Here is a 19,968-nt window from a genome sequence, read left to right as displayed (position 1 = left end):
CTGCCCAAAGTCAAAGGTCCCCATGTGCAGGTCAGCCTGCCAAAGGCCGAGGTCACGCTGCCCGAAGCCCAGGCCGAAGTCCAGGGGGGCGAAGTCGCCCTGCAGGGCCCCGACGTCGAAGGCGGCCTGGAGGTGGCTGCCGGCAAAGTTGAGGGCGGCGGCATGAAAATGCACATGCCGAAAGTCAAGGTGCCCAGCGTGGCCTTCTCCAAGCCGACCGTCAAGGCTCCCAAACTGGATGCAGAGGTCAGCCTGCACAAAGTCGACGCCAGCCTCCCGGAGGCAGACCTCAAGGCCGGCACTGGCGACATCAGCATCGCGGCCCCCGACATCAAGCTGCCCTCCGTCGAAGGCTCCCTCGAGCTCCAGGCGCCCGAGATAGACCTCAAAGGGCCTACAGCCGAAGGCTCCCTCGACGGGGCCGAGCTGGAAGCCACGGGCCTGAAAGGGAAGTTTAAGATGCCCAAGTTCGACAAGCCCAAATTTGGAGTGTCGCTCCCCAAGGCGGAAGGGCCCGAAGGCGAGATCAGCCTGCCCACCGCACAGGTCGACCTTCCCTCTGCCACCGTGACGGCTGCAGCGGAGGGCCCCACGCTGGGCCTCAAAGCCGACATCCCCGGCGCCAAAACCGAAGGGGCTGGCTGGAAGCTGGAGAAGCCCTCCCTCAAAATGCCCAAAGCTGACATCAAAGCTCCCAAGGTGGACATCAGCCTCCCGTCCGTCGACGTCACCCTTCCAAAGGCCAGCGTCGACGTGCAGGCACCCGAGGCAGCCCTCACCCTCGAAGGGGAAGCCAAAGCCTCGGAGAAGGAGGCCGCGAAGACCAAGGACGGCAAGTTCAAGATGCCCAAGTTCGGCATGCCTTCCTTTGGCTGGTCCAGCAGCAGAGAGGCCAAGGGCACTGTGGCCGCTGATGTGGACGCCAGCCTCAAGGAGCCCCAAGTGACAGTGCCATCGGGAGCTGCCGAAGTCGATGTGACCCTGCCCGGGGCCGACATCCAAGCGCCCGGCGTGGAGGTGGCCTTGGAGACAGCCGCCGCAGGAGACGGCGAGAAAGGTCGATTCAAGATGCCCAGCGTCAAGCTGCCCAAAGTCAAAGGTCCCCACGTGCAGGTCAGCCTACCAAAGGCCGAGGTCGCGCTGCCCCAAGCCCAGGCCGAAGTCCAGGGGGGCGAAGTCGCCCTGCAGGGCCCTGACGTCGAAGGCGGCCTGGAGGTGGCTGCCGGCAAAGTTGAGGGCGGCGGCATGAAAATACACATGCCGAAAGTCAAGGTGCCCAGCGTGGCCTTCTCCAAGCCGACCGTCAAGGCTCCCAAACTGGATGCAGAGGTCAGCCTGCACAAAGTCGACGCCAGCCTCCCGGAGGCAGACCTCAAGGCCGGCACTGGCGACATCAGCATCACGGCCCCCGACATCAAGCTGCCCTCCGTCGAAGGCTCCCTCGAGCTCCAGGCGCCCGAGATAGACCTCAAAGGGCCTACAGCCGAAGGCTCCCTCGACGGGGCCGAGCTGGAAGCCACGGGCCTGAAAGGGAAGATTAAGATGCCCAAGTTCGACAAGCCCAAATTTGGAGTGTCGCTCCCCAAGGCGGAAGGGCCCGAAGGCGAGATCAGCCTGCCCACCGCACAGGTCGACCTTCCCTCTGCCACCGTGACGGCTGCAGCGGAGGGCCCCACGCTGGGCCTCAAAGCCGAAGGGGCTGGCTGGAAGCTGGAGAAGCCCTCCCTCAAAATGCCCAAAGCTGACATCAAAGCTCCCAAGGTGGACATCAGCCTCCCGTCCGTCGACGTCACCCTTCCAAAGGCCAGCGTCGACGTGCAGGCACCCGAGGCGGCCCTCACCCTCGAAGGGGAAGCCAAAGCCCCGGAGAAGGAGGCCGCGAAGACCAAGGACGGCAAGTTCAAGATGCCCAAGTTCGGCATGCCTTCCTTTGGCTGGTCCAGCAGCAGAGAGGCCAAGGGCACTGTGGCCGCTGATGTGGACGCCAGCCTCAAGGAGCCCCAAGTGACAGTGCCATCGGGAGCTGCCGAAGTCGATGTGACCCTGCCCGGGGCCGACATCCAAGCGCCCGGCGTGGAGGTGGCCCTGGAGACAGCCGCCGCAGGAGACGGCGAGAAAGGTCGATTCAAGATGCCCAGCGTCAAGCTGCCCGACGTCAAGCTGCCCAAAGTCAAAGGTCCCCACGTGCAGGTCAGCCTGCCAAAGGCCGAGGTCGCGCTGCCCCAAGCCCAAGCCGAAGTCCAGGGGGGCGAAGTCGCCCTGCAGGGCCCCGACGTCGAAGGCGGCCTGGAGGTGGCTGCCGGCAAAGTTGAGGGCGGCGGCATGAAAATACACATGCCGAAAGTCAAGGTGCCCAGCGTGGCCTTCTCCAAGCCGACCGTCAAGGCTCCCAAACTGGATGCAGAGGTCAGCCTGCACAAAGTCGACGCCAGCCTCCCGGAGGCAGACCTCAAGGCTGGCACTGGCGACATCAGCATCGCGGCCCCCGACATCAAGCTGCCCTCCGTCGAAGGCTCCCTCGAGCTCCAGGCGCCCGAGATAGACCTCAAAGGGGCTACAGCCGAAGGCTCCCTCGACGGGGCCGAGCTGGAAGCCACGGGCCTGAAAGGGAAGTTTAAGATGCCCAAGTTCGACAAGCCCAAATTTGGAGTGTCGCTCCCCAAGGCGGAAGGGCCCGAAGGCGAGATCAGCCTGCCCACCGCACAGGTCGACCTTCCCTCTGCCACCGTGACGGCTGCAGCGGAGGGCCCCACGCTGGGCCTCAAAGCCGACGTCCCCGGCGCCAAAACCGAAGGGGCTGGCTGGAAGCTGGAGAAGCCCTCCCTCAAAATGCCCAAAGCTGACATCAAAGCTCCCAAGGTGGACATCAGCCTCCCGTCCGTCGACGTCACCCTTCCAAAGGCCAGCGTCGACGTGCAGGCACCCGAGGCGGCCCTCACCCTCGAAGGGGAAGCCAAAGCCCCGGAGAAGGAGGCCGCGAAGACCAAGGACGGCAAGTTCAAGATGCCCAAGTTCGGCATGCCTTCCTTTGGCTGGTCCAGCAGCAGAGAGGCCAAGGGCACTGTGGCCGCTGATGTGGACGTCAGCCTCAAGGAGCCCCAAGTGACAGTGCCATCGGGAGCTGCCGAAGTCGATGTGACCCTGCCCGGGGACGACATCCAAGCGCCTGGCGTGGAGGTGGCCCTGGAGACAGCCGCCGCAGGAGACGGCGAGAAAGGTCGATTCAAGATGCCCAGCGTCAAGCTGCCCAAAGTCAAAGGTCCCCACGTGCAGGTCAGCCTGCCAAAGGCCGAGGTCGCGCTGCCCCAAGCCCAGGCCGAAGTCCAGGGGGGCGAAGTCGCCCTGCAGGGCCCCGACGTCGAAGGCGGCCTGGAGGTGGCTGCCGGCAAAGTTGAGGGCGGCGGCATGAAAATACACATGCCGAAAGTCAAGGTGCCCAGCGTGGCCTTCTCCAAGCCGACCGTCAAGGCTCCCAAACTGGATGCAGAGGTCAGCCTGCACAAAGTCGACGCCAGCCTCCCGGAGGCAGACCTCAAGGCCGGCACTGGCGACATCAGCATCGCGGCCCCCGACATCAAGCTGCCCTCCGTCGAAGGCTCCCTCGAGCTCCAGGCGCCCGAGATAGACCTCAAAGGGCCTACAGCCGAAGGCTCCCTCGACGGGGCCGAGCTGGAAGCCACGGGCCTGAAAGGGAAGTTTAAGATGCCCAAGTTCGACAAGCCCAAATTTGGAGTGTCGCTCCCCAAGGCGGAAGGGCCCGAAGGCGAGATCAGCCTGCCCACCGCACAGGTCGACCTTCCCTCTGCCACCGTGACGGCTGCAGCGGAGGGCCCCACGCTGGGCCTCAAAGCCGACATCCCCGGCGCCAAAACCGAAGGGGCTGGCTGGAAGCTGGAGAAGCCCTCCCTCAAAATGCCCAAAGCTGACATCAAAGCTCCCAAGGTGGACATCAGCCTCCCGTCCGTCGACGTCACCCTTCCAAAGGCCAGCGTCGACGTGCAGGCACCCGAGGCAGCCCTCACCCTCGAAGGGGAAGCCAAAGCCTCGGAGAAGGAGGCCGCGAAGACCAAGGACGGCAAGTTCAAGATGCCCAAGTTCGGCATGCCTTCCTTTGGCTGGTCCAGCAGCAGAGAGGCCAAGGGCACTGTGGCCGCTGATGTGGACGCCAGCCTCAAGGAGCCCCAAGTGACAGTGCCATCGGGAGCTGCCGAAGTCGATGTGACCCTGCCCGGGGCCGACATCCAAGCGCCCGGCGTGGAGGTGGCCTTGGAGACAGCCGCCGCAGGAGACGGCGAGAAAGGTCGATTCAAGATGCCCAGCGTCAAGCTGCCCAAAGTCAAAGGTCCCCACGTGCAGGTCAGCCTACCAAAGGCCGAGGTCGCGCTGCCCCAAGCCCAGGCCGAAGTCCAGGGGGGCGAAGTCGCCCTGCAGGGCCCTGACGTCGAAGGCGGCCTGGAGGTGGCTGCCGGCAAAGTTGAGGGCGGCGGCATGAAAATACACATGCCGAAAGTCAAGGTGCCCAGCGTGGCCTTCTCCAAGCCGACCGTCAAGGCTCCCAAACTGGATGCAGAGGTCAGCCTGCACAAAGTCGACGCCAGCCTCCCGGAGGCAGACCTCAAGGCCGGCACTGGCGACATCAGCATCACGGCCCCCGACATCAAGCTGCCCTCCGTCGAAGGCTCCCTCGAGCTCCAGGCGCCCGAGATAGACCTCAAAGGGCCTACAGCCGAAGGCTCCCTCGACGGGGCCGAGCTGGAAGCCACGGGCCTGAAAGGGAAGATTAAGATGCCCAAGTTCGACAAGCCCAAATTTGGAGTGTCGCTCCCCAAGGCGGAAGGGCCCGAAGGCGAGATCAGCCTGCCCACCGCACAGGTCGACCTTCCCTCTGCCACCGTGACGGCTGCAGCGGAGGGCCCCACGCTGGGCCTCAAAGCCGAAGGGGCTGGCTGGAAGCTGGAGAAGCCCTCCCTCAAAATGCCCAAAGCTGACATCAAAGCTCCCAAGGTGGACATCAGCCTCCCGTCCGTCGACGTCACCCTTCCAAAGGCCAGCGTCGACGTGCAGGCACCCGAGGCGGCCCTCACCCTCGAAGGGGAAGCCAAAGCCCCGGAGAAGGAGGCCGCGAAGACCAAGGACGGCAAGTTCAAGATGCCCAAGTTCGGCATGCCTTCCTTTGGCTGGTCCAGCAGCAGAGAGGCCAAGGGCACTGTGGCCGCTGATGTGGACGCCAGCCTCAAGGAGCCCCAAGTGACAGTGCCATCGGGAGCTGCCGAAGTCGATGTGACCCTGCCCGGGGCCGACATCCAAGCGCCCGGCGTGGAGGTGGCCCTGGAGACAGCCGCCGCAGGAGACGGCGAGAAAGGTCGATTCAAGATGCCCAGCGTCAAGCTGCCCGACGTCAAGCTGCCCAAAGTCAAAGGTCCCCACGTGCAGGTCAGCCTGCCAAAGGCCGAGGTCGCGCTGCCCCAAGCCCAAGCCGAAGTCCAGGGGGGCGAAGTCGCCCTGCAGGGCCCCGACGTCGAAGGCGGCCTGGAGGTGGCTGCCGGCAAAGTTGAGGGCGGCGGCATGAAAATACACATGCCGAAAGTCAAGGTGCCCAGCGTGGCCTTCTCCAAGCCGACCGTCAAGGCTCCCAAACTGGATGCAGAGGTCAGCCTGCACAAAGTCGACGCCAGCCTCCCGGAGGCAGACCTCAAGGCTGGCACTGGCGACATCAGCATCGCGGCCCCCGACATCAAGCTGCCCTCCGTCGAAGGCTCCCTCGAGCTCCAGGCGCCCGAGATAGACCTCAAAGGGGCTACAGCCGAAGGCTCCCTCGACGGGGCCGAGCTGGAAGCCACGGGCCTGAAAGGGAAGTTTAAGATGCCCAAGTTCGACAAGCCCAAATTTGGAGTGTCGCTCCCCAAGGCGGAAGGGCCCGAAGGTGAGATCAGCCTGCCCACCGCACAGGTCGACCTTCCCTCTGCCACCGTGACGGCTGCAGTGGAGGGCCCCACGCTGGGCCTCAAAGCCGACGTCCCCGGCGCCAAAACCGAAGGGGCTGGCTGGAAGCTGGAGAAGCCCTCCCTCAAAATGCCCAAAGCTGACATCAAAGCTCCCAAGGTGGACATCAGCCTCCCGTCCGTCGACGTCACCCTTCCAAAGGCCAGCGTCGACGTGCAGGCACCCGAGGCGGCCCTCACCCTCGAAGGGGAAGCCAAAGCCCCGGAGAAGGAGGCCGCGAAGACCAAGGACGGCAAGTTCAAGATGCCCAAGTTCGGCATGCCTTCCTTTGGCTGGTCCAGCAGCAGAGAGGCCAAGGGCACTGTGGCCGCTGATGTGGACGTCAGCCTCAAGGAGCCCCAAGTGACAGTGCCATCGGGAGCTGCCGAAGTCGATGTGACCCTGCCCGGGGCCGACATCCAAGCGCCCGGCGTGGAGGTGGCCCTGGAGACAGCCGCCGCAGGAGACGGCGAGAAAGGTCGATTCAAGATGCCCAGCGTCAAGCTGCCCAAAGTCAAAGGTCCCCACGTGCAGGTCAGCCTGCCAAAGGCCGAGGTCGCGCTGCCCCAAGCCCAGGCCGAAGTCCAGGGGGGCGAAGTCGCCCTGCAGGGCCCCGACGTCGAAGGCGGCCTGGAGGTGGCTGCCGGCAAAGTTGAGGGCGGCGGCATGAAAATACACATGCCGAAAGTCAAGGTGCCCAGCGTGGCCTTCTCCAAGCCGACCGTCAAGGCTCCCAAACTGGATGCAGAGGTCAGCCTGCACAAAGTCGACGCCAGCCTCCCGGAGGCAGACCTCAAGGCCGGCACTGGCGACATCAGCATCGCGGCCCCCGACATCAAGCTGCCCTCCGTCGAAGGCTCCCTCGAGCTCCAGGCGCCCGAGATAGACCTCAAAGGGCCTACAGCCGAAGGCTCCCTCGACGGGGCCGAGCTGGAAGCCACGGGCCTGAAAGGGAAGTTTAAGATGCCCAAGTTCGACAAGCCCAAATTTGGAGTGTCGCTCCCCAAGGCGGAAGGGCCCGAAGGCGAGATCAGCCTGCCCACCGCACAGGTCGACCTTCCCTCTGCCACCGTGACGGCTGCAGCGGAGGGCCCCACGCTGGGCCTCAAAGCCGACGTCCCCGGCGCCAAAACCGAAGGGGCTGGCTGGAAGCTGGAGAAGCCCTCCCTCAAAATGCCCAAAGCTGACATCAAAGCTCCCAAGGTGGACATCAGCCTCCCGTCCGTCGACGTCACCCTTCCAAAGGCCAGCGTCGACGTGCAGGCACCCGAGGCGGCCCTCACCCTCGAAGGGGAAGCCAAAGCCCCGGAGAAGGAGGCCGCGAAGACCAAGGACGGCAAGTTCAAGATGCCCAAGTTCGGCATGCCTTCCTTTGGCTGGTCCAGCAGCAGAGAGGCCAAGGGCACTGTGGCCGCTGATGTGGACGTCAGCCTCAAGGAGCCCCAAGTGACAGTGCCATCGGGAGCTGCCGAAGTCGATGTGACCCTGCCCGGGGCCGACACCCAAGCGCCTGGCGTGGAGGTGGCCCTGGAGACAGCCGCCGCAGGAGACGGCGAGAAAGGTCGATTCAAGATGCCCAGCGTCAAGCTGCCCGACGTCAAGCTGCCCAAAGTCAAAGGTCCCCACGTGCAGGTCAGCCTGCCAAAGGCCGAGGTCGTGCTGCCCGAAGCCCAGGCCGAAGTCCAGGGGGGCGAAGTCGCCCTGCAGGGCCCCGACGTCGAAGGTGGCCTGGAGGTGGCTGCCGGCAAAGTTGAGGGCGGCGGCATGAAAATACACATGTCGAAAGTCAAGGTGCCCAGCGTGGCCTTCTCCAAGCCGACCGTCAAGGCTCCCAAACTGGATGCAGAGGTCAGCCTGCACAAAGTCGACGCCAGCCTCCCGGAGGCAGACCTCAAGGCCGGCACTGGCGACATCAGCATCGCGGCCCCCGACATCAAGCTGCCCTCCGTCGAAGGCTCCCTCGAGCTCCAGGCGCCCGAGATAGACCTCAAAGGGCCTACAGCCGAAGGCTCCCTCGACGGGGCCGAGCTGGAAGCCACGGGCCTGAAAGGGAAGTTTAAGATGCCCAAGTTCGACAAGCCCAAATTTGGAGTGTCGCTCCCCAAGGCGGAAGGGCCCGAAGGCGAGATCAGCCTGCCCACCGCACAGGTCGACCTTCCCTCTGCCACCGTGACGGCTGCAGCGGAGGGCCCCACGCTGGGCCTCAAAGCCGACGTCCCCGGCGCCAAAACCGAAGGGGCTGGCTGGAAGCTGGAGAAGCCCTCCCTCAAAATGCCCAAAGCTGACATCAAAGCTCCCAAGGTGGACATCAGCCTCCCGTCCGTCGACGTCACCCTTCCAAAGGCCAGCGTCGACGTGCAGGCACCCGAGGCGGCCCTCACCCTCGAAGGGGAAGCCAAAGCCCCGGAGAAGGAGGCCGCGAAGACCAAGGACGGCAAGTTCAAGATGCCCAAGTTCGGCATGCCTTCCTTTGGCTGGTCCAGCAGCAGAGAGGCCAAGGGCACTGTGGCCGCTGATGTGGACGTCAGCCTCAAGGAGCCCCAAGTGACAGTGCCATCGGGAGCTGCCGAAGTCGATGTGACCCTGCCCGGGGCCGACACCCAAGCGCCTGGCGTGGAGGTGGCCCTGGAGACAGCCGCCGCAGGAGGCGGCGAGAAAGGTCGATTCAAGATGCCCAGCGTCAAGCTGCCCGACGTCAAGCTGCCCAAAGTCAAAGGTCCCCACGTGCAGGTCAGCCTGCCAAAGGCCGAGGTCGTGCTGCCCGAAGCCCAGGCCGAAGTCCAGGGGGGCGAAGTCGCCCTGCAGGGCCCCGACGTCGAAGGTGGCCTGGAGGTGGCTGCCGGCAAAGTTGAGGGCGGCGGCATGAAAATACACATGCCGAAAGTCAAGGTGCCCAGCGTGGCCTTCTCCAAGCCGACCGTCAAGGCTCCCAAACTGGATGCAGAGGTCAGCCTGCACAAAGTCGACGCCAGCCTCCCGGAGGCAGACCTCAAGGCCGGCACTGGCGACATCAGCATCGCGGCCCCCGACATCAAGCTGCCCTCCGTCGAAGGCTCCCTCGAGCTCCAGGCGCCCGAGATAGACCTCAAAGGGCCTACAGCCGAAGGCTCCCTCGACGGGGCCGAGCTGGAAGCCACGGGCCTGAAAGGGAAGTTTAAGATGCCCAAGTTCGACAAGCCCAAATTTGGAGTGTCGCTCCCCAAGGCGGAAGGGCCCGAAGGCGAGATCAGCCTGCCCACCGCACAGGTCGACCTTCCCTCTGCCACCGTGACGGCTGCAGCGGAGGGCCCCACGCTGGGCCTCAAAGCCGACGTCCCCGGCGCCAAAACCGAAGGGGCTGGCTGGAAGCTGGAGAAGCCCTCCCTCAAAATGCCCAAAGCTGACATCAAAGCTCCCAAGGTGGACATCAGCCTCCCGTCCGTCGACGTCACCCTTCCAAAGGCCAGCGTCGACGTGCAGGCACCCGAGGCGGCCCTCACCCTCGAAGGGGAAGCCAAAGCCCCGGAGAAGGAGGCCGCGAAGACCAAGGACGGCAAGTTCAAGATGCCCAAGTTCGGCATGCCTTCCTTTGGCTGGTCCAGCAGCAGAGAGGCCAAGGGCACTGTGGCCGCTGATGTGGACGTCAGCCTCAAGGAGCCCCAAGTGACAGTGCCATCGGGAGCTGCCGAAGTCGATGTGACCCTGCCCGGGGCCGACACCCAAGCGCCCGGCGTGGAGGTGGCCCTGGAGACAGCCGCCGCAGGAGGCGGCGAGAAAGGTCGATTCAAGATGCCCAGCGTCAAGCTGCCCGACGTCAAGCTGCCCAAAGTCAAAGGTCCCCACGTGCAGGTCAGCCTGCCAAAGGCCGAGGTCGCGCTGCCCGAAGCCCAGGCCGAAGTCCAGGGGGGCGAAGTCGCCCTGCAGGGCCCCGACGTCGAAGGCGGCCTGGAGGTGGCTGCCGGCAAAGTTGAGGGCGGCGGCATGAAAATACACATGCCGAAAGTCAAGGTGCCCAGCGTGGCCTTCTCCAAGCCGACCGTCAAGGCTCCCAAACTGGATGCAGAGGTCAGCCTGCACAAAGTCGACGCCAGCCTCCCGGAGGCAGACCTCAAGGCCGGCACTGGCGACATCAGCATCGCGGCCCCCGACATCAAGCTGCCCTCCGTCGAAGGCTCCCTCGAGCTCCAGGCGCCCGAGATAGACCTCAAAGGGCCTACAGCTGAAGGCTCCCTCGACGGGGCCGAGCTGGAAGCCACGGGCCTGAAAGGGAAGTTTAAGATGCCCAAGTTCGACAAGCCCAAATTTGGAGTGTCGCTCCCCAAGGCGGAAGGGCCCGAAGGCGAGATCAGCCTGCCCACCGCACAGGTCGACCTTCCCTCTGCCACCGTGACGGCTGCAGCGGAGGGCCCCACGCTGGGCCTCAAAGCCGACGTCCCCGGCGCCAAAACCGAAGGGGCTGGCTGGAAGCTGGAGAAGCCCTCCCTCAAAATGCCCAAAGCTGACATCAAAGCTCCCAAGGTGGACATCAGCCTCCCGTCCGTCGACGTCACCCTTCCAAAGGCCAGCGTCGACGTGCAGGCACCCGAGGCGGCCCTCACCCTCGAAGGGGAAGCCAAAGCCCCGGAGAAGGAGGCCGCGAAGACCAAGGACGGCAAGTTCAAGATGCCCAAGTTCGGCATGCCTTCCTTTGGCTGGTCCAGCAGCAGAGAGGCCAAGGGCACTGTGGCCGCTGATGTGGACGTCAGCCTCAAGGAGCCCCAAGTGACAGTGCCATCGGGAGCTGCCGAAGTCGATGTGACCCTGCCCGGGGCCGACATCCAAGCGCCTGGCGTGGAGGTGGCCCTGGAGACAGCCGCCGCAGGAGACGGCGAGAAAGGTCGATTCAAGATGCCCAGCGTCAAGCTGCCCAAAGTCAAAGGTCCCCACGTGCAGGTCAGCCTACCAAAGGCCGAGGTCGCGCTGCCCCAAGCCCAGGCCGAAGTCCAGGGGGGCGAAGTCGCCCTGCAGGGCCCCGACGTCGAAGGCGGCCTGGAGGTGGCTGCCGGCAAAGTTGAGGGCGGCGGCATGAAAATACACATGCCGAAAGTCAAGGTGCCCAGCGTGGCCTTCTCCAAGCCGACCGTCAAGGCTCCCAAACTGGATGCAGAGGTCAGCCTGCACAAAGTCGACGCCAGCCTCCCGGAGGCAGACCTCAAGGCCGGCACTGGCGACATCAGCATCGCGGCCCCCGACATCAAGCTGCCCTCCGTCGAAGGCTCCCTCGAGCTCCAGGCGCCCGAGATAGACCTCAAAGGGCCTACAGCCGAAGGCTCCCTCGACGGGGCCGAGCTGGAAGCCACGGGCCTGAAAGGGAAGTTTAAGATGCCCAAGTTCGACAAGCCCAAATTTGGAGTGTCGCTCCCCAAGGCGGAAGGGCCCGAAGGCGAGATCAGCCTGCCCACCGCACAGGTCGACCTTCCCTCTGCCACCGTGACGGCTGCAGCGGAGGGCCCCACGCTGGGCCTCAAAGCCGACGTCCCCGGCGCCAAAACCGAAGGGGCTGGCTGGAAGCTGGAGAAGCCCTCCCTCAAAATGCCCAAAGCTGACATCAAAGCTCCCAAGGTGGACATCAGCCTCCCGTCCGTCGACGTCACCCTTCCAAAGGCCAGCGTCGACGTGCAGGCACCCGAGGCAGCCCTCACCCTCGAAGGGGAAGCCAAAGCCTCGGAGAAGGAGGCCGCGAAGACCAAGGACGGCAAGTTCAAGATGCCCAAGTTCGGCATGCCTTCCTTTGGCTGGTCCAGCAGCAGAGAGGCCAAGGGCACTGTGGCCGCTGATGTGGACGCCAGCCTCAAGGAGCCCCAAGTGACAGTGCCATCGGGAGCTGCCGAAGTCGATGTGACCCTGCCCGGGGCCGACATCCAAGCGCCCGGCGTGGAGGTGGCCTTGGAGACAGCCGCCGCAGGAGACGGCGAGAAAGGTCGATTCAAGATGCCCAGCGTCAAGCTGCCCAAAGTCAAAGGTCCCCACGTGCAGGTCAGCCTACCAAAGGCCGAGGTCGCGCTGCCCCAAGCCCAGGCCGAAGTCCAGGGGGGCGAAGTCGCCCTGCAGGGCCCTGACGTCGAAGGCGGCCTGGAGGTGGCTGCCGGCAAAGTTGAGGGCGGCGGCATGAAAATACACATGCCGAAAGTCAAGGTGCCCAGCGTGGCCTTCTCCAAGCCGACCGTCAAGGCTCCCAAACTGGATGCAGAGGTCAGCCTGCACAAAGTCGACGCCAGCCTCCCGGAGGCAGACCTCAAGGCCGGCACTGGCGACATCAGCATCACGGCCCCCGACATCAAGCTGCCCTCCGTCGAAGGCTCCCTCGAGCTCCAGGCGCCCGAGATAGACCTCAAAGGGCCTACAGCCGAAGGCTCCCTCGACGGGGCCGAGCTGGAAGCCACGGGCCTGAAAGGGAAGATTAAGATGCCCAAGTTCGACAAGCCCAAATTTGGAGTGTCGCTCCCCAAGGCGGAAGGGCCCGAAGGCGAGATCAGCCTGCCCACCGCACAGGTCGACCTTCCCTCTGCCACCGTGACGGCTGCAGCGGAGGGCCCCACGCTGGGCCTCAAAGCCGAAGGGGCTGGCTGGAAGCTGGAGAAGCCCTCCCTCAAAATGCCCAAAGCTGACATCAAAGCTCCCAAGGTGGACATCAGCCTCCCGTCCGTCGACGTCACCCTTCCAAAGGCCAGCGTCGACGTGCAGGCACCCGAGGCGGCCCTCACCCTCGAAGGGGAAGCCAAAGCCCCGGAGAAGGAGGCCGCGAAGACCAAGGACGGCAAGTTCAAGATGCCCAAGTTCGGCATGCCTTCCTTTGGCTGGTCCAGCAGCAGAGAGGCCAAGGGCACTGTGGCCGCTGATGTGGACGCCAGCCTCAAGGAGCCCCAAGTGACAGTGCCATCGGGAGCTGCCGAAGTCGATGTGACCCTGCCCGGGGCCGACATCCAAGCGCCCGGCGTGGAGGTGGCCCTGGAGACAGCCGCCGCAGGAGACGGCGAGAAAGGTCGATTCAAGATGCCCAGCGTCAAGCTGCCCGACGTCAAGCTGCCCAAAGTCAAAGGTCCCCACGTGCAGGTCAGCCTGCCAAAGGCCGAGGTCGCGCTGCCCCAAGCCCAAGCCGAAGTCCAGGGGGGCGAAGTCGCCCTGCAGGGCCCCGACGTCGAAGGCGGCCTGGAGGTGGCTGCCGGCAAAGTTGAGGGCGGCGGCATGAAAATACACATGCCGAAAGTCAAGGTGCCCAGCGTGGCCTTCTCCAAGCCGACCGTCAAGGCTCCCAAACTGGATGCAGAGGTCAGCCTGCACAAAGTCGACGCCAGCCTCCCGGAGGCAGACCTCAAGGCCGGCACTGGCGACATCAGCATCGCGGCCCCCGACATCAAGCTGCCCTCCGTCGAAGGCTCCCTCGAGCTCCAGGCGCCCGAGATAGACCTCAAAGGGCCTACAGCCGAAGGCTCCCTCGACGGGGCCGAGCTGGAAGCCACGGGCCTGAAAGGGAAGTTTAAGATGCCCAAGTTCGACAAGCCCAAATTTGGAGTGTCGCTCCCCAAGGCGGAAGGGCCCGAAGGCGAGATCAGCCTGCCCACCGCACAGGTCGACCTTCCCTCTGCCACCGTGACGGCTGCAGCGGAGGGCCCCACGCTGGGCCTCAAAGCCGACGTCCCCGGCGCCAAAACCGAAGGGGCTGGCTGGAAGCTGGAGAAGCCCTCCCTCAAAATGCCCAAAGCTGACATCAAAGCTCCCAAGGTGGACATCAGCCTCCCGTCCGTCGACGTCACCCTTCCAAAGGCCAGCGTCGACGTGCAGGCACCCGAGGCGGCCCTCACCCTCGAAGGGGAAGCCAAAGCCCCGGAGAAGGAGGCCGCGAAGACCAAGGACGGCAAGTTCAAGATGCCCAAGTTCGGCATGCCTTCCTTTGGCTGGTCCAGCAGCAGAGAGGCCAAGGGCACTGTGGCCGCTGATGTGGACGTCAGCCTCAAGGAGCCCCAAGTGACAGTGCCATCGGGAGCTGCCGAAGTCGATGTGACCCTGCCCGGGGCCGACACCCAAGCGCCTGGCGTGGAGGTGGCCCTGGAGACAGCCGCCGCAGGAGGCGGCGAGAAAGGTCGATTCAAGATGCCCAGCGTCAAGCTGCCCGACGTCAAAGGTCCCCACGTGCAGGTCAGCCTGCCAAAGGCCGAGGTCGTGCTGCCCGAAGCCCAGGCCGAAGTCCAGGGGAGCGAAGTCGCCCTGCAGGGCCCCGACGTCGAAGGCGGCCTGGAGGTGGCTGCCGGCAAAGTTGAGGGCGGCGGCATGAAAATACACATGCCGAAAGTCAAGGTGCCCAGCGTGGCCTTCTCCAAGCCGACCGTCAAGGCTCCCAAACTGGATGCAGAGGTCAGCCTGCACAAAGTCGACGCCAGCCTCCCGGAGGCAGACCTCAAGGCCGGCACTGGCGACATCAGCATCGCGGCCCCCGACATCAAGCTGCCCTCCGTCGAAGGCTCCCTCGAGCTCCAGGCGCCCGAGATAGACCTCAAAGGGCCTACAGCCAAAGGCTCCCTCGACGGGGCCGAGCTGGAAGCCACGGGCCTGAAAGGGAAGTTTAAGATGCCCAAGTTCGACAAGCCCAAATTTGGAGTGTCGCTCCCCAAGGCGGAAGGGCCTGAAGGCGAGATCAGCCTGCCCACCGCACAGGTCGACCTTCCCTCTGCCACCGTGACGGCTGCAGTGGAGGGCCCCACGCTGGGCCTCAAAACCGAAGGGGCTGGCTGGAAGCTGGAGAAGCCCTCCCTCAAAATGCCCAAAGCTGACATCAAAGCTCCCAAGGTGGACATCAGCCTCCCGTCCGTCGACGTCACCCTTCCAAAGGCCAGCGTCGACGTGCAGGCACCCGAGGCGGCCCTCACCCTCGAAGGGGAAGCCAAAGCCTCGGAGAAGGAGGCCGCGAAGACCAAGGACGGCAAGTTCAAGATGCCCAAGTTCGGCATGCCTTCCTTTGGCTGGTCCAGCAGCAGAGAGGCCAAGGGCACTGTGGCCGCTGATGTGGACGTCAGCCTCAAGGAGCCCCAAGTGACAGTGCCATCGGGAGCTGCCGAAGTTGATGTGACCCTGCCCGGGGCCGACATCCAAACATCTGCTGTTGAAGTTGGAATTGATTCCTCACCTTTAAAAGAGGATGAAATTGGTAAATCTAAAAGTTCCCTATTTAAAATGCCTAAGGTTTCTCTTTCTAAAAGTTTTAAACCTCACGGACAGGGTAAATCTGGAGGTGAATTTTCTGTAGCAGAAGCTCTTTGTTATTCTGTAACAGAGGAAACCCCTGCTGTTCTTACAGGCAGCGCTGGATCTAAAATTCTTCCTGATAGTAAGGGGGATAGTGTCTCTAAAAATACTAAATTCCGAATTCCTAGCCTTGGTTTCTCTAAAGTTGATATTGTTTCTTCTAAAAGTGAACAGGATTCCTCTTTACCAAAGCGGGACATTACTCTTACTAAATACCAAATTAATATAGCAGAATCTGAATCAAAAATATCATCTATTGCTGATGAAAATCTTCCAGGAACAGATTTTCAGTTTTTAAATGAAGATGGTTCTTTGGAGCAAGGCAGTCTGAAGCCTGGAGGGAAAACAACAGCTGCGGAAACGTCTGTGGGTGACACAGTCTTTACAGTTAAAATTCCTAAATTCAGAAAACCAAAATTTGGAATTACTAGGTCTAAGGGAAAACCATCAGAAAGTGACATTGGTTCCAAATCTGAATCTGAAATTTCTAAGGGAAGGATAACATCTGATATGACTGATGCTGATGCTGAAATACCGACTAAGGTCTCTGATGCTGAAGTTGTTGTAGATGCACCAACGCTGGATGTCAGTCTCCCATCAATGACATTGAAATCAGCTGCTGCTAATGCTAGCCTCTCCACCTCAGATATCAAGATGATAACTGAAGGCTCCCTTGAGGTGAAGAGTCCTGACACAACTGTTGAAAGAACGTCAAGTGAAATTGCTGTGGGCGATGTAGAAATAAAAATTGAAGGTCCTGAAGTTAAAACAAAAATGTCCAAATTCCAAATGCCAAAATTTGGAATTGCACATTCTAAAGGGAAAGTGTCAGAAAAAGTCAGCCAATCCAAATCAGAAGTCAAGTCTCCCCAGTTAAAAGCAACAGTAGAAATAGCTGATATTGCTATTGAAGCCCCGAATTTGGATATGGAATGTGGTACAGGAAAAGAAACTTACAGCTCTGAAGTCAAAATGATCAAAGCTGACAATAAGGCATCAGAGGCTGATGTTCACCTCCCATCAGCTGACATTTCTATTCCAAAATCAGACAGCAATATTCATGATTCAGATGCAGCACTAAAAATCAAAGGGGAAATAAAGCAAGATGGAGATGGAGAAGAGAAAGAAGGACATTTCAAAATGCCAAAATTCAAACTTCCATCCTTCAGTTGGTCACCAAAGAAGGAAGCAAGTGTTAAACTGGATTCCGTAGCAAGTTTGGAAGATCAGAAACTTGCTGTAATGTCAAGCAGAACAGACACAGAAGTGAGAGGAACTGCAACTGATGATCAAGGTACTGGGCCAGCCCTTGATCTGGAAATATCTGCAGGAAAAGTTGAACAAAAAAGCCCAATTAAAAAACCTCAATTTGTCATGCCTAAAATTTCACTTTCCAAGATCAAGGTTCCCAAATCTCAGACCCATTCAGCAAAAGTTGAAGCTGATGCTACTATTCCTAAAACAGAAGGAAAGGGTGATGATTCAATACAGATACCTGATATAGAAAGAAGTCATTCCGAAAGGACAGAAGAAGGGGCACAAATAAGCATAAAACTGGCAGATGTTAAGATCCCCACTCTGGGGTTTTCTAAAATAGAAACTGGAGCCTCCCAAACTGAAACAGGAGTCAGCTCAGCAAAGACTGATGCTGCTCTGCCTCCCTCAGAGGGGAGTTTTCAACAGGTTGTCCTAAAATCAAGTTCTGCCGATGAAGATACCATACAAAAAACAAGTATTAGGTTCCCCAAAGGAGAACCTTCAGTTGAACTGAGGAGCCCTGAAACAGTAACAGAAAAAACATCAGCTGTGGATGGAAGAAACATGAAATTGGAAGGTCCTGAAGGGAAAATCAAAATGCCTGAATTCCAGAAGCCAAAATTTGGAATCTCCCTAACAAAAGGGAAAGGCCCAGAGACAGAGATTACCTCTCCAAAAATAGAAGCTGAGCTACCCCAGCTAAAAATGACAAATGAATTTGCTGACATTGCTGTGGGAGTTCCAGCATCAGAACTTACACCTGATATGTCAGATCCTGGAGTAGGTGTTTGTAAGATAAAAACACCCCAAGTTCTGACAGCTGATATTGAAACTCCAAAGGTAGACATAAGCCCCCAGTCAGTGTATAAAACAGTGACAGAGGGAGCTATTGAAAGCCTTGAAGAGAAAGAAAGCAAATTGAAAGAACATGAAATAAAAGCTGAAGAAGTTCCAACTGAAGAACATCAGGGATGGTTTAAAATGCCAAAATTCAGAATACCTGCATTTGGCAGGGCATCCTTAAAGGAAAAAAAAGGTGATGCTGACACTGAAAGAAGTACGGAAAAAGCTCAAGCAGGCATTTCCTCTGCCAAAGTACAAACTGAATTAAGTGTTGCTGAAAATACCTTCTCATTACCACACCCAGCTGCTGAAATTACTATTGGAAAAGAAGGGATTCAAAAATTAGGAGATTCTGTGAAGAGTTCTGATGTTAGCTTGACAAAGATGGAAGGAGATATTTTATTATCCACAGAAGGATCAGACAGTAGAGTGAATATTCCAAAAACTGAAACTTACGCAGACATAGTTAGGCACGGTGCTGAAGGACACAAAATGCATACTTCAGAATTCACAGTGTCTTCAACAGAATTGTCTAAATCATACTTAAGTGCTTCAGAAATTGTCAAAGGCGACAGTTCAACAACTAGGTTTCCTACAGGTACTGTGACACTTCAAGAGCATAAAGTCAAATCACAGGATATAGAATTCCCAAAGGTAGAAAGTTCCACTAAGTTGGAGACTTCAGGAGTAGGATTGAAACCACCATCAGCTGAAATTACTCTGGATGCACTACAGGAGAAAATAGATGTTAGTCTTCCAAAGGAAGAGCTAGATATTCAGAACCAAGAGGCAGTAATTAAAAAAGAAAAGATAAAGGGTGAGATTAAGATTATGGGAAAAGACAGTGAAGGGAGCAAATTAAAAAGGGCTACGTATGCATGGTCTACAACAAAGGGATCAGAAGATGGTGCTTATGTTATAGCTAAGCTGGAAGATCTAAAAGTAGAAGTTCCAAGAGTGAAGATGGATGTGAAAATTACTAGACTAGATCCAGAAATGAAATTTCAAGTGAAAAGTGTTGAAAAGGACATGTCTGCAGGGGTGGAAGTGCAAGTAGAAGACAGAGCAGAAACAAGTAAAATTAAACCATACAAGCTTGAGATTCCAAAGTTTGGATTGTTGTGTTCAGAAATCCAGGGGTTTGAAGACGGTATCAATTTGCCAAAGTCAGAAGCTGATTCAGCATCTAAAACTGAAACAGGCACAGCAGAAATGCAGTTTCAAAAAACAGCAGGATCTATTGGCCTAGATCATATGGAAGAATCTACCAGAACAGTGGAAACAATGGAAAAATCACAAGGTGGCCCAGAAGTCAATCTTAAAATTCCTAAACTAAAAATACCAAAATTCACTTTCAAAGCTCTTCCAACTGAAGCTGATATTTCAGTGTCAAAAGTGGTAATGGATCCAAAGGGATCTAGTACTGACATTGAAGTAGTGCAACTGCAAGCAAGCTCTGCTATCCCTGAAGAAACACCAGTGGCTCTAGAGGGTAGTATTCAAAAAGCAAAAAGCAAAATTCTAACACTGACTGAACCTGACATTAAAACAGCACAGATGACTACTACCATAGAGTCTGTCCTTTCAGATGCGGGGCAAGACATTCATTGGTCATATGTAGAGGGCCAAGAAGTGAGTGAGAAAGTAGAACCTGAACATGTTGCTATTGAAAGGTGTGAGATTTACACTACTGAAATACTGAAAGAATCAGAGATTCTCTCATCAGAAGTCAAAACTCCTACTTTAGGATTCTCATTGCTCAAGGTGAAGTTGCCTGAATCACACAGTAACTTAGAAGTGCTAGTCCAGGAGCCATCTTTTACAGAAAGTGAATCAGTGAGCAAACCTAAATGTGCTGATGAAAGCTTTGGAGTAGCACCACAGAGGACTGGCACTATTGAGCTTAAATTATCTGACAAACCACACAGTGAGACTGAAGAACCTAGTGGAGAAGTAAGATTGCCAAAGGTAAAAACATTTGCTGTTGAAGTAAAGCCTTCCAGTAAATTTGAAGAGGGTCTTCCTGATAAGTCACCAGAAGAAGTAACTGCGGGTCCTCTCCCTAAAAAGGAGGGTGTAGCTGAAGCACTAGAAGATGAAGAAAAAGACATAACCAATGAAAAAGAAAAAACTGATAGTAAAAGATCTCCTGGAAGATTCAAATTTTGGCTTCCAAGTATTGGCTTTTCATCTTCTGGTGATGAAGCAAGCACAGATTCAAAAACAGAAGTAAAAAAATCACTTCCAGAAGATGTAAAACCTGCTGATGCATCAGATATTGATTCTTCTAAGCAAGCTGAAAAAACTGGATGGTTTAGATTTCCCAAGCTTGGTTTCACATCTCCTTCCAAAAAGGCTAAGACTGTTGACAAAGAAGAGATGGGTCATAAAGAGGGAAGAATCTCAGATGAAGACAGCCCATCAGATAAACCTGATGTATTTTTTGATGCACAAGAAAGCTTATCACCTAAAGAAACAACAGAGGGTGGAAAAGTTGAAATTGATGGGGCCTCATCAAATGTTCCAGTTTCTAAAACTATTGTGACGTCTTCAGCAAGAACTGAACTAATCTTACTGGAGAAAGAAAAAGATAGTCAATCTAATATTCCCAGGGAGACAACCAAATGA

General features: G+C 58.5%; 1 protein-coding gene across 1 annotated transcript in view; it reads left to right on the top strand.

Annotated features, from left to right (window-relative positions):
• The window catches only part of AHNAK2 (AHNAK nucleoprotein 2), a 26,446-nt gene extending 6,478 nt beyond the window's left edge, over window positions 1-19,968 (top strand). Inside the window, exons 7-9 of the mRNA XM_055715709.1 lie at window positions 214-14,040; window position 14,597; window positions 15,104-19,968. Of these exons, the coding sequence (XP_055571684.1) occupies window positions 214-14,040; window position 14,597; window positions 15,104-19,968 (18,693 nt within the window). The remainder of the gene's footprint in view (window positions 1-213; window positions 14,041-14,596; window positions 14,598-15,103) is intronic.

This window comes from Falco cherrug, chromosome 7 (genome assembly GCF_023634085.1).
Source record: "Falco cherrug isolate bFalChe1 chromosome 7, bFalChe1.pri, whole genome shotgun sequence".
NCBI lineage: Eukaryota > Metazoa > Chordata > Aves > Falconiformes > Falconidae > Falco > Falco cherrug.
This window is presented reverse-complemented; position numbering and strand designations above follow the sequence as displayed.